This window comes from Manacus candei, unplaced genomic scaffold (genome assembly GCF_025592945.1).
Source record: "Manacus candei isolate 608988 ecotype Guabito, Panama unplaced genomic scaffold, ASM2559294v1 h1tg000009l, whole genome shotgun sequence".
NCBI lineage: Eukaryota > Metazoa > Chordata > Aves > Passeriformes > Pipridae > Manacus > Manacus candei.
Window position 1 is genome coordinate 3,032,494 of NW_026138057.1, and position 13,661 is coordinate 3,046,154.

The following is a 13,661-nucleotide window of genomic DNA, read 5'->3' on the forward strand; positions in this document are numbered from 1 at the left end:
TCCAGGAACACTTGCACTGGGTGGCACAGGGAGCAGCAGCACCCAGGCAGATGTTCCAGTCACTTGTGTTGGCCCAAGGAAGTGTTAAGGAGAGGTTTGTGGTCCTGACACATCCTCTCTGTGTTCTCAGAATGATGCCATCAACCCAGAGGACTTCCCGGAGCCCGTGTACAAGACTTTCCTGATGAATCTGTGTCCCCGGCCCGAGATCGATGAGATATTCACCTCACAGTGAGTTCCCCTCAAACCACAGCCCAGAACTGGAGCTCCTGTGGCAACAGATAGACAGAAAGGGGGGGATTTAATCCCATGTGGTTTGTCTGGTCTGAAGCCTCAGAAGGGCAGGAACAGGGTTACTCAACACCTTCACTCCCAGCCTGGACAGAAAGGATGAGACCTCTCTGTTCTGTGGGGACCCTGAACTGTCCCCAGCAGGAGGGCTGAGCCCAGGTCAGCACTAGGTCATGCCCATGTGACACTGCTTGTGGCCAGCCTCAAACGGAGGCAGTGTGAGAACCACAGTTCTCACAAGTACCCAGGGGCCTTTGGCTTTTCAAGTACCTAAATCTGTGACTTCTTACATGGACTTGATTTTACAGGGCAGGCAGTGAATGCTCTGAAATTCAGGTCTTTTTAGGGTTCAGGTTAGAGCCTCAAAATATGCTTTATCTTCCCCTCAGTACAAGGTGTTCCCAGTATGGAATTATGAGGAAGAAGAAAGGGCACAGTGGGAAGCATCATTTACAGAAAGAAATGTGGACAAAGCAGAAATGTGTGGGCCCAGGGAGGGGGACCCCACTGCTAACCTAGGGAATGACCAATCTCTCTCCTGTGAAGAGGTTTCCTGGGTAATTCCCAGGCCTTACCTCTGGGATTCTCTCCCCACAGCCATCTAAAAGCAAAGCCCTACATGACCAAAGAGCACCTGGCCAAGTTTATCAACAAGAAGCAGCGAGACTCCCGCCTCAACGACAGCCTGTTCCCTCCAGCCAGACCCGAGCAGGTGCAGAGCCTCATCGAGAAGTACGAGCCCAGCGGGATCAACATCCAGAGAGGTGAGTCTGCCTCAGCCCAGAGGTCCTGCTCTGGAGCTGGGGTGGAAGAGCAGAGCATCTTGTACCTTCTGCCATCCTGCTTCCCAGGGGAGCAGGCAGCCTGGCTCCCACATCTCCCTGTGCTGAGGTGCCTCAGCAGGGAGGTGCCAGGTCCGTTCTGTGTGGGCACCGCTGCCAGCTCTGTTTTCCATGCAGGGCAGCTCTCTCCAGAGGGGATGGTCTGGTTCCTCTGCGGCCCCGAGAACAACGTGGTCGCTCTGGACAAGCTGCTGCTGTACCAGGACATGACCCAGCCCCTCTCACACTACTTCATCAATTCCTCACACAACACCTATCTCACAGGTACGGGCCGTTCCCGAGGGAGGCACCATCCCAGGGAGGGAGGGATGGATGGCACGGGCAGTGGGGTTTGGGGGGCTGAGGCCTGGGGTGGGCTCTGAACACTGTGTGAGGAGAAGTGTCACCCTCTACCTGCAGACCTCTTGCTGGGGGCTGGCAGAGGTTCCTGCTGCTCCTGTCCATGTGAGGAGTTAAGGCTGAGCCTGTCTCCCACAGCTGGGCAGTTCTCCGGGATCTCCTCTCCCGAGATGTACCGGCAGGCGCTCCTGGCCGGCTGCCGCTGCGTGGAGCTGGACTGCTGGAAGGGCCGGCCCCCGGACGAGGAGCCCATCATCACCCACGGCTTCACCATGACCACAGAGATCCTCTTCAAGGTGGGGAGGGCCTTTCTCCAGGGATGCTTTCCCCTGCCCGGCTTCAGACAGGGGAGCTGCCATGCCAAAGGGATGGGCAGAGGGAGGAAAAGACTGATGGAGGTGGCGAGGGAATAATGTGGGGGGGGGAGGAAAGGCGAACAGATGGGCACTAGGTTGGAGTTTGTGTGCGTTTTTGGAGCAGTAGGAGCAGAGAGGTGGATGGCTGGAGGAAGATGGATGACTAACCGAGGGAAATGCGGGAAGTCAGGCGGAAGCCAAGGAGGGATGGCTGAGCAGATGTGTCTGTGATGGACAGCACAGGCTGGTGGATTTGTGGATAGGTGAACAAACAGGTTGGCTGTTAGAAAGCACACAGTTCAAATGAGTGTATATTCTGGCGTGCAGCAGGTTTCTGTGGCTGAAAGCCTCACGTGGTGCCTTTTGGAGGAATAGGGTTCAGTTCCTTCCTAATGACCTGAGTGTTGCACTGTGTTCTGTGGGCAGCCGGCTCCCTGAGGATTCAGCTCCCAGGCTTTGGAAGCACAGCACAAAGTCGGCTTCTCCCTTGGCAATACTAGGCATTTTTCCACAGCTGACAGGTTACAGATCAATGCAGCACACTGATTTTTTCTGCACTTCTTTGCACAGCTGCTGCCAACAGGCAGAGGCACTGGAGATTCTTCTTATAGCTCTTTGTTTTTCTCCCGTCTTCCCCACAGTTCCCACACTTCATTGTTACTAAAATATTTACATCGGGGGGAAAAAAGCAACTAAACAAACCAGTCCTTAAGGTCAGAGGTATTGTCGTGTTCGGTGTCAGTAATTTCCCAAGCCCTGCAGTGTCACTGCTGCTTTTTGCACAGCAGTTCAGTGCACAGAGAACAGAAATAGTGGCAGCTGTAGCTGCTGTAATTGCAGAGTTCTGCTGCAGCCTGGGACTGTTCCTCAAGGAAATTATAACCTTTTAACACAGCATGTGCTGGGATTTGGTTTTACATAGTACATAATGATACACAACAGACCTTTCCCTCCACACCTCTCCCCCTGTTCTACTATTCCTGGGGCCTTTTAGTAGCTCTGTAACTTCTCCTCAGAGCGTTGAGATTCCTGTGGCAGACCAGAGTGGTCCATGGAGGAGCAGCTGTGGCAGCCTCCCTCCATTCTGAGGTCATGGCTGAACAAGGATTTGGGATGAGCAGGGACTGTAATTGCAAAGGAGCAAATGGTACTTCCTTGCCAATTAGCAGCACCAGAAGGGAAAACAGTGCATAGTTTGTGGCAGCTTAACGGGGACTTGGGAAAAATATGGTTATTTTTTCTTACATCATTAATGCTGAGAAGGTTTCCATGGTATTTGCATTTGAAATGTCAGCACAGCTGGTGACTGAGCACTCCAGCTTTCTGCTGCGAGGCAGAAGGGTTTTGGAAGCAGCTGAAACTATAGAAAATTGGGCAGGTTCAGAGGCAGGTATGGATAGGGTGTGACGTGGTTTAACCTGGTGCTGCACACACCTTTCTGTACCAGTTGAAGGTGCACAGGGCAGTGGTTTGGGGCAGGGGTTTGTCTCTGGCCAGACACTCTCACATTCAGTGCTGGATACACTGAGCTGTGTAGCAAAACCAAAGCCTCATCTTCCTACATCTTCAGCTGCATTTTTATTCAAGCTGTTGAGTTTAGCTGCAGGTTTTATGCCCTGGAGCTGGAAATCTGGGCAGGTGTGAAAAAGGTGACACCTCTCACCTTCCTACTGGGAGAAGTTCAGTGACTTTGAAGGGACGATCCTGATAATGACAATTCTGGAGTGTGTTCAGTGGGAGGGCAGCTGTGTCTCTGTTATTAATGAGTGCTGAGCTCTGACCTTGGCCTTTCCCTCAGGATGCCATCGAGGCCATTGCAGAGAGTGCTTTTAAAACATCTCTGTACCCTGTGATCCTGTCCTTCGAGAACCACGTGGACTCGTGAGTACCCAGTGCTCGGGAGAACCGTGTTCTGTGTCCAGAGCAGAAAGGACACAGGCAAGGGCTGCTGGGTTTGAAGTGAGTGCTGAGCTGAAATAAAACACTGATTGAGGTTTCTGAAACAACTGGAGGTGGGTCAGAGCTGAAGGACGACCTGCAGAGTGGTGTGGCCACAACTGTGCATCCTCTCAGCTCAGGGTGGCACTGTGGGAACATGGGAGTTGGGCTGGGAATGGCACCTCAACGTCTGCACGGCTGAGCCAAGGCACTGGGTGGTTTCTGGGTACAGTACATGGATCTTGAGGTGGTGGCTCGTGCCAAGCTCTGGATTTGGGTGTCTCTCCCCCTGTTCACTCCTGCCTGGTCTCCTGCAGGCCCAAACAGCAGGCGAAGATGGCCGAGTACTGCAGGACCATTTTTGGAGACATGCTGCTGACAGAGCCTCTGGAGAAACACCCGGTGAGGGGCAGCTGGGCAAGGAGGCCAGGGAGAGGCCTTCTGGAAAACTTGTCACTCCTGGTGCTGGGAGGTGCCACAGCAGATGAAAGGACAGTGAAAGAGAATGTGATGCCGTGGACAAACAGTCCTGGTTCATAGGGATGGGTGGAGGACTGCCACAGGGGTTTTCCTGAGCACTCCTGGAACTCTGCTCTTGTTTAACACCCTGACCTGAGGGATTCTGGGCACTGAGCTCTGGTGGCCACATTGTACCAGGGGTACCACATGTGCTTTGTACACAGCACTGGTTCAGCTCTCTCTGCCAGCCCCTGCTTTGGAAATGGGAACAAGGGCCTGGAAATATTCCCTTGCAGGCATAGGTGGGCAGAGCAGTGCCAGGAATAGCTCAGTAAAGCTCCCCATCCGCTTGACCCCAGTGTTCAGCTGACCTGTACAGCAGGTATTTCTGTTGGCCCAGTGACACAGTGGTGTTGCAGCTGCTCTGCAACTACAGGTGAAATCCTGGGGAAAATCTGCATGAATCTGGTGGGATATGTTGGCAGATAGGAAAGAAAGTGTCCAATGGGGGAGAGATGTGTCCATGCAGCAGGAATTGGCCAGAGGGACAGGAGAGGGCAGTGTTTGAATTCTCCCTGTGATGAGGTTTATCTGTTGCAGCTGAAGCCAGGAGTTCCTCTGCCGAGTCCTAAGGACCTCTTAGGGAAAATCTTGATTAAGAATAAAAAGAACCAATCTGTATATGGGAAAAGGCAGAACTCTTTGAAGAAAGGGAAGAATGTGGAACCAGAAATCATCGAGCAGCCAACCCCTGTGGATGCTGAAGACACTGGTATGTCTGAAGGGAAGTGGGACTAGCAGAGCTAGAAGGGCAAAACCTTCCCAATCTCCCAATACCAACTTGGGGCATGCCAGCACTACTCCCTAATTCAGTTAAGCAGCAGCATAAGCTTGGAAGAGAAATTAAATCTTCAGAATATTTTCAACACTTACTGCAGCCAAAAGAGACCACGACTTACACCTTGCTTGCCATCCCTTGGTGATTCACTGATACCCACTGGCCCTTGGGTTGGGGGAAGGGGGTTGATGGGTTACTGCCTGTAGGTCTCTGATGACCACAAATTCAGCACAGCTCACATTTCTCCACCCTGAGGGTCTTGGAAGTTTATAGATCCTTCAGCCCCTGTCTCCTCCCTTCCTGTCACCCCTTGGGCTCCAGGCCCCTGTGGGGGAACAGTCCTTGTCATGATATGAACACATGAAGTCATGAGAGGACAAGGAAGACACCTGGAAATGGGCATTTATTCTAAAAATACGTGTGACCTTGGTGGGAAAACAACCCTTTGATTGTCACTCCTGGGTGTGAGGGGAGTCCGCAGGAGGAGCACTTTGGTCTCCAGGGTGTGCTGATCCATAGTGTGCCAATTCATATTTGGATTTGGCCAGTAAAGTTGTGGGATTCTGCCCCTCACTGCTGCTGATGACTTGGCTGTGAGGTTCTGCACCTGTCTCAGTGTCCTGCTGAGGTACCACTGATGTGGCCTCTGTGCTCAGTCTGGGCAGGTGACGTGGCTGAAGAGGAGCCAGAGGAGGAGGATGAACACCTCGGAAACCTGGATGAAGAGGAAATTAAAAAGATGCAGTCAGATGAGGTACTGTCACTGCTGGTTCTCTTCCTTTTCTGTTTGGCTTCCAGTTTTCTCTGGGCCTCACCTGAGTGAGTGGAGATTAACTCAAAATGCAAAGGGGAATGAACCTGAACCTGTCAGGGGCTTTCCTTCCCCTTTTGCAGGACTTTTGCAGGAGAAACTGAATAAGAGAAATTCTGTTGCAAGCACAGAGGAGCTGTGGCAGAGGAGCTCTTATTGCTGACTCTGCCTTTGACACTCCACGTGATTTGGAGATAACTGTTTGCCTCTGGGCTGTTGGAGAGGCTTAGCCTTGGTCTGATAGAAGTTGTTACTAAAAAAAGTGCTGTTGCTGAAGGGGGAGGGAGGAGATCAGCATTCCTGTGAATGAAAACATCCATTTCCCATTTCTATCTCCCTGGTATCCCTTGGAGAGGAGGGAAAATGGTGTCCCCAGTTTCTCCCAGGCTCCATGCTCTGAGGGGTTAAAGAAGTCCTGGGCTTTGTACCTCCTAACTGGAACCTCTCATGCGCCCCAGTTCAGTTCTTGCCCAGCTGCCTGGAAACTCTGTGCCCTGCCCACCACGGAGCTGTAGGACTGGGAAGCCAAACCGGAGCGCTCTGGTCAGGGCAGCCCCTGGAGCTCTTCCCCTGGGAAGTCTTGGTGGGGTTTGTTTCCCCCCAAGGGAAGGTCTCTTCACACGTCTCCCCTGGGATGTTCCCGCGCAGGGCACGGCCGGCCTGGAGGTGACGGCGTACGAGGAGATGTCCAGCCTGGTGAACTACATCCAGCCCATCAAATTCGACTCCTTCGAGGTCTCTGCCCGTAAGTCCGGCTCGGTCCCTTGGGAATCCAGGCCGAGCGTTCCCTGGGCCCGTCGGTGCCCACAGCAGGACAGGGGCTGGGTGTGCCTTTCCTCTGATGCTTCGTCATCTCCTGCTTCCAGAGAAGAACCGCAGTTATGTCATCTCTTCCTTCACGGAGCTGAAGGCCTACGACCTCCTGAGCAAGTTCCCCGTGCAGTTTGTAGAGTATCCTTTTGGCAGCCCTTGTCCTGGGGGGCTTGGAGTGTCAGAGCTAAGCTGGATCTTGGGATTAGGCATATCCAAAGGGCTCCTGGTTCCCAGACCTGGTAGACTCTTCATCAGAGCTAGAAAGTGTGCAGGTGCTGGAGACATGGGATCTTCCAGAGTGGTTTGGGAGCTCTCCAGAGAGATTCCTGACAGGATGCATCCTGCAGTAGTCAATGTCAAGGCTGCCAGATGCTTGTCTTTAAGTGGGAAGGGTATGGAAAAGGAGCCTGGGCCTGCCTGAGCTCTTGTCTGGAAGGCTCTGAGTGTTTGGTAGCAGAGGTTAAACAGTTATAATGGGAATGTGTGGGCTGGTGCCAGGGCACACCGGGAACACTCCAGACTTGTTTCCTATGGAGCCCCTGCAGATACAACAAGCGGCAGATGAGCCGGATTTACCCCAAAGGCACCCGGATGGACTCGTCCAACTACCTGCCCCAGATGTTCTGGAACGTCGGCTGCCAGATGGTGGCACTCAACTTCCAGACCATGGGTGAGTGTCGAGGGTCCTCCAGCCACCAGCTGGGTGAGGATGGGCGCTCCTGGTCCCTGGGGTGCTCCTGATCCTCAGGTGCTCCTGATTCCCAGGTGCTCCTTGTCCCTGGGGTGTTCCTGATCCCCAGGTGCTCCTGGTCACTCTCTCTTCCTTCACTGCTGTTTCCCTGATGTGTTATTTATTCCAAGTGCCTTCTCCCAAGTGCTGTTCTCCACTGGGTCCATCTGCCCCAGCAGCACTTTTCCATGTCCAGCACACCCCCACATCCCCCAGGGAGTGCTGTCACCTGTGTCCAGGCACTGTCCCCAGTGTCCCATTCCACGATGTCCCACTGAATCACATCCCTGAACACACCTGCAGCCCTCTGCCTGAATTACTGTCCCTTTACCAGGCAGAGGTGCAGCTCCCTCTGGCCACAGCACTGCGCTGGCTGTGCCATTGTGTCCAGGATTTTGACCTGAACAGGGAGCAAGGGCCTTTCCTTGCTGCACAGCCAGCATGAGAAAGAAAGAAAAGCCTCCAGAGAAAGCTATTCCTTACCCCTCTTCCTTCCTTGGAGGTGTGTGTTACGTGTAGAGAGTGTAGGAGACAAAAAGGAAGTGACTTGGAAAGGGGGCGAGTGAGAGGCTGGTTCTGGGGGGATGGCACAGTGCAGGCTGGTGCAGAAACCACCAGACAGTGTCCTCAAGTGTCAGAGAGAAGATGGACTCAGAGGAGGCCCAAAATGAAAGGGGGAAGGAGTTGAGGGGCTCAGGCAGTTACTTATCAGTGCCCAAAAGCAGCGAGTGCTCCTTAAAGTAGGTTTGACTTCAGTTCTGCCCGTGCCTTACAGTGCAGGCGTAAGCAAACCACTTCCCTTCGTGCAGCAGCTGCTCTCATGTTTTTCCCTGTGGGGTGCTGAGAGGCCTCATCAGTTTGTGGGGTGGCTTTGTGAGCCGTGGCTGGCAGGGGCCGGGGGCTCCCTGGTGGCACAGGGGTCCCTGTCCCAGCCCCACGTCTCAGGGTGTGGCTCTGCCCGCAGACGTGCCCATGCAGCAGAACATGGCCCTGTTTGAGTTCAACGGGCAGTGTGGGTACCTGCTCAAGCACGAGTTCCTGCGCCGCCCCGACAAGCACTTCGACCCCTTCTCCCTGGACCGCATGGACGTGGTGGTGGCCAGCACCCTGTCGGTCACGGCAAGTACAGCCCTCTGTGCCACCCGGGGGGCTCCTGGGGCACAGGAACCTGGGTGGTGCCCGGGATGGTGCTGCCGTGGCAACCCCCGGGCTTGTTTCCATTTTAAATTAATCATAATCACGTGAAAATGGAAAAGGAGCATCTGCCACGCAGGAGCAGCCAAGGCTGGGATGGTGGGGAGGGAGGAGGTGCTGAAGCAAGAAACAGGGGTGGAGGTAAAAGCTGGAGCAGAAAAACAGACTCTGGGGTGAAGGAACAGGCGGGAGTTTCATTCTCTTCAGCAGTTGCTGACTCTGTTTCTCCTGATCACAGATACTCTCTGGTCAGTTCCTCTCGGAGCGCAGCGTCAGGACCTACGTGGAAGTGGAGCTCTTTGGGTTGCCAAGGGACACCAAACGCAAATACAGAACCAAACTGACCTCCACGGCCAACTCCATTAACCCCGTGTGGAAGGAGGAGGCTTTTGTTTTTGAAAAGGTGAGAACATTTGAGAGTAATTTAGACAGAAAATCCTTAAAGCTCCCTTTGGCCACAAGCACTGCCCTGGGAGAGGTCAGTGACAGCAGAAGGGACTTCTCTCTGCAGACCCCAGGCCTGGCTTTGGGCAGGCTCAGACAACACCCAAACAACAATATCCAAAACAACTCTCCGTCACTATTTCCCAGAACAGACGAGGGGTAGCTGGAATTGCGTGGTTGGAAGGAGAAGGGAGTAAAGCTCTCCTTGGAGGAGGAGGAGGATGCTGTCAGGAGTTAGAGGTGAGGGCACTGGTGCCTTACTCTGCTTTTCTCTTAGATCATGATGCCTGAGTTGGCCTCTCTGAAAATCGTGGCTTGGGAAGAAGGAGGGAAGTTCATTGGCCATCGTATCATTCCCGTCATTGCAATGCACTCAGGTAAACCTGTGGAAATCCCTTTGGCTTTTGTGCCCTTGGGAGCTGTAAAGAAGATACAAACAGCTGCATGTTTGGCTCCTTAATGTCCACTCCTGCAGGCAGTGCAGTCATCCTGTTAGGGCCTTGGCTCAGTGCCAGCATATCCTGCCTGTGCCCTCCTGGAAAGAGGGACTTCGTGTGGCAGCTGGAGGGCCAGGACTGTGCCAGCCCAGCTCAGTGCTCTGCTCTGTCCCAGGGTACCACCATGTGTGCCTGCGCAGCGAGAGCAACATGCCCCTCACCATGCCCTCCCTCTTCGTGTTCCTGGAGGTCAAGGACTACGTGCCGGACGCTTGGGCAGGTAAGGACATGTTGGAATGTGCGGGGTGGGGACTCTGCCTTTGTCCAAACTCTGATCCAGAAGTGTTTTCCCAGCCCAGGGAGTGCTTTCCTGCTGCACCCTTCATTCCTGTCAGGGTGGGACTGAGCACGTGCCAGGATCCCGCCCCATCCCCGCTGCTGTGGGAGGAGCGTGGATGCTCCCACTGCAGCTGTGCCTGAGTCCCACCTGAGGGGGTCAGTCCTACTGTTCCTCAGAGCCAGGGAGAGCTTTCCTTGAGGGAAGAGGTGACAGCTCTCGGGGGCCGGCAAGAACAGGGCTTTTAGGGAGCACAGGAATGTTGTTCTTCCCTGTGGGAAGAGAAGGGAGGTTCTTGCTCGTACTGAGGTACAGACCCTTTGAAAAGGGTCAGACAGAGCTGCACGAGGACAGAAGCCCTACTGGAGGGATCAACATTCGTGACCAAAACCACACTGAAAGTAACAGCATCAGCCACACAGCTTCCTGTGAATACTTCTCACGTTTGCTCCCTCCTCCTCTGTGTTCATACAAATAAACCTTTTTCACTGGGGAAATCCTGAGAAATTGATGGGTTTAACACATTTTTATAAAAACCACAAGTTTATACAGCATTAGACTGGAATTGGAGCAGGGAACTGTGCAGGCGAGGAAAGTCTGAACCTGGCTTTGGATTTTGGGAGCAGAGTTGTGAGCCATGTCCTCAGCATAGGACTGAGGTGAGGGTGATCCCCTCCCTTTGTGCTGTCAGGGGGAAGCTCGTTCCAAGCAGAGAACACAAACTGGCCCTTCTCCACAGTGTCCTGTCCTGGGCAGGGAAAATGAGTCCATGAGTTGTTTGCTGCCCAAGCCAAGCCCTCTGTCTGATTCCAGATCTCACCATTGCCCTCTCCAACCCCATCAAGTTCTTCAACATGCAGGACAAGCGCTCCGTGAAGCTCAAGGATGCTGCGGGGGAGGTGAGTTCTTCCAGGTTCTGTTCTCTAGAGCACCTTGCATGAATTCAGCCTGGAATAAAAAGCCTTCATTTACCTCTGATCTCTGTTTTAGAGGCCTGGCACACAGTGGAACATCCCATCTGCTGAGACTAATGGGGTGCCAGACTCTGCTGGGAAACGCAGCATTCCTCCCTCCAATGGCTCCACAGGTAAGTTTCCAAGAGCTTCCAAGTACTTTAACATCTTGGCAGCTTAATTAACTCCTCACACCAAAATCCTTCACATGGCCTGTGCTCTGGTGAGCTCTCCACTGTCCCTTTCCAACCTCTGAACATCCAAGATGGGACATTAACAGGAGCCTCTTTTGGGATTTCAGGAGCAGCGGCGTTCGCCAGGAATGAAACCGTGTTAGAAGTGATGCAGATGGCAGGTAACTCCCTGTGCTGTTCGCCTGAGCTGAGGCCCTGTCAGTCATCTTGTATTCCCAAAGTAGAAAGACCTGCCCCAGCCCTGCCTGGTGTAGCCAGCACTAAAGACAAATCCCAGGAATCTTGAGGCTCTGGGTTCCCTTCAGCACACCTGCACCATCTGTACGATGCGTGGGTCACCTGTGTCTGACTGTGGCGTGATACAAATCCCTGCAAACACGGGGCCTAATTATGCCACAAAACTGATCTGAAGGCACGAGAGGAAATCTGCTCTGCCCAGGATATGTTGCCAAGTAACTGTTATGTACCTTAAGTTTTGCTTTTAGAAGTTATTCCTGAAGGGAGCTGTTCCCCAGGACAGAACACGGTACCTGGTGAGGGGCATCCCAGGTGTGGAGCAGAAGGACTCTGGTTGGAACGGGCACTGAGGGACGTGTGTTGGAGCTGTTTGCTCCCGTTTGCCCAGGCCAAGCCCTGGGAAGGAGCTGGCCCTGCTCAGCACAGTTGTGCTGCAGACACATCTGCACTTTCTGCTCCATTTTACACATTCCAAGTCCCAAAAGAGTTACTTCCCCTGAGCAGATAATTCTCTGTGGCCTGAGAGCAATGTTGGCCATCCCCATGCCCCCATCCGTCAGGGGCAGGGAAAGAGGGAGGAAAAGGAACGAAGGCAGTGCTGAAACCACCTGTGTGACCCCAGAGGGTTTGGCAACAGGTGGAGAAATGCTGTGGGACAGCAAACATCCTCTGTTTTGTGTTTCAGAGCCTGAGACAGCCACCCTGGCTGAGCTGCAGCAGATGAAGCGCTTCCTGAAGCTGCTGAAGAGGCAGGAGAAGGAGCTGAGGGAGCTGGAGCAGAAGGGAAGCAAACGGAAGGAGGAGCTGCTGCAGAAATACTCTGTGCTCTTCTCAGAGTCCATCTGCCACGAGGGCAAGAAAAGCATGATCCACATGAGGAAAACCCAGAAGAAAAGGTAAATACAGCCCAGGGGTCACCTCCCCAAACCAAAACAGGGATCCCCGAGAGAAACATGGGCTCCCCTTCTCTGAAGGAAGATGGAGCATCGTATGTCCCTGGGCTGTTCCCATGGGAGTGGGTGGGGAGGCTGGGATTGTATTGGCAGGGCCAGAAGCAGCACAGCCCTGAATGTGTTGTGCAGGAGCCTGACCCAGGGTGCCGTTGGTACCTGTGCAAATCCCGTGGAAGTGGCGGAGAGCGTGGATCGCCGGCTCCTGGAGCTGAGGGAGAGGCTGGAGCTGGACCTCGTGCACCTGGGGCAGGAGCACCACGAGGGCATCCGGAGGAAGAAGGAGCAGCACGCCACGGAGGTGAGGCTGCAGGGGCCACCAAAAAAGGGATCCTAGGACAACCCCTTGCTGGAAAACTGAAGACAATGTAGGAGTAGTACAGGGAGTCAGTTGGCCTACTCCAGAAAAAAAATCAAATTGGGTAATTCTCCAAGAAGAGGTCCATGTTGCTGGTTTGGTTTTTTCCTGGACTTTCCTAAGAGAATGGTTTTAAAATAAGTAAACAAGATTCAGTTTCTTTCTGAGAACATTTTAAGGAATACAGTTAAAAATGAAAATCTAAATAATCAGAAGAAAAAAAACCTCAGCCACGTACTACTTCACCTCATTCTTTTTTAAAAATGACTTACCTCCCTTGATGTTTCTTGTGATCTTTCCTAAAGGAACTTCTCTAGAAAACCTACATTGATGAACCCCAGAACTAAATTTGTGGAAAAAGTGACTCCTCCTGTGGAAGGAGAGTTCATGCTTTCGAGGTTGAATGCACAGCAAAAAAAAAAAAAAATTATAATTTTTCTTTGTTAATGTAATTTGAGGGGGTTTTGAGAGGGTTTTTTTTGAAGAAAACCTGTACTTGAAAGTTTTCCACGTAGTACTAAGTCCCATCTCACCTGGTCAATTCAGCAAGCCTTTAGGAGTGAATACATTGAGTATCTTTCACAGAACTGGTATATAAACAAAGTTTTAGTTTGCCAGAATTTTTTATCAGATTTTCATTTTTTATTTCACGTCAAAAACAAGTTTAGGATTTTCCCGGATATCATCTTAAATACCGGGTAATTCAGTTTAAAAATCGTATATTTTTATTTGCTCCCTTTTGATGTTGTTTTCCTCCCTTGACCAGCAAGTTGCCAGGATCCTGGAGCTGGCCAGGGAGAGGCAGGGAGCCGAGCTGCGGGCGCTGCGGGACACGGCGGAGAGGTAAACACGGCCCTGGGAACCCAACCAGTGCCCAGCTCTGCCTGGGAGGGCAGGGAACGGGAGCATTTCCCTTCCTCCTCTCCAAGGTGTGAGTGACATCACGGCAGAGAAATGCAGAGATGCTGGAGGATAGACTGGAAACTGGGAAGGTGGAGGAGGGGAAAAACTCCTGTACGCTTGTTCTTTTTTACACTTCCCTTCAACATCTGCTGCTTCCACTGTTGGGGGCAGGACTCTGACTTTTTTGGGAGGAATCTTTGTTAGGAACCCCTTAAAAAAACAAACAAACAAACAGAA

At 52.7% G+C, this 13,661-nt stretch overlaps 1 protein-coding gene across 3 annotated transcripts in view; it reads left to right on the top strand.

Annotated features, from left to right (window-relative positions):
• PLCB2 (phospholipase C beta 2) overlaps positions 1-13,661 on the top strand; it is a 47,874-nt gene that overhangs the window by 24,957 nt on the left and 9,256 nt on the right. For all 3 annotated transcript variants that reach the window (XM_051776921.1, XM_051776920.1, XM_051776922.1), the window contains 21 exons: positions 131-231; positions 889-1,055; positions 1,251-1,397; positions 1,611-1,768; positions 3,627-3,709; positions 4,084-4,168; positions 4,826-4,997; positions 5,720-5,817; positions 6,523-6,619; positions 6,741-6,825; positions 7,233-7,357; positions 8,382-8,536; positions 8,850-9,014; positions 9,333-9,432; positions 9,668-9,772; positions 10,643-10,728; positions 10,820-10,916; positions 11,084-11,137; positions 11,899-12,109; positions 12,296-12,464; positions 13,288-13,364. In XM_051776921.1, coding sequence (XP_051632881.1) covers positions 131-231; positions 889-1,055; positions 1,251-1,397; positions 1,611-1,768; positions 3,627-3,709; positions 4,084-4,168; positions 4,826-4,997; positions 5,720-5,817; positions 6,523-6,619; positions 6,741-6,825; positions 7,233-7,357; positions 8,382-8,536; positions 8,850-9,014; positions 9,333-9,432; positions 9,668-9,772; positions 10,643-10,728; positions 10,820-10,916; positions 11,084-11,137; positions 11,899-12,109; positions 12,296-12,464; positions 13,288-13,364 — 2,537 coding nt within the window. The remainder of the gene's footprint in view (positions 1-130; positions 232-888; positions 1,056-1,250; positions 1,398-1,610; positions 1,769-3,626; positions 3,710-4,083; positions 4,169-4,825; positions 4,998-5,719; positions 5,818-6,522; positions 6,620-6,740; positions 6,826-7,232; positions 7,358-8,381; positions 8,537-8,849; positions 9,015-9,332; positions 9,433-9,667; positions 9,773-10,642; positions 10,729-10,819; positions 10,917-11,083; positions 11,138-11,898; positions 12,110-12,295; positions 12,465-13,287; positions 13,365-13,661) is intronic.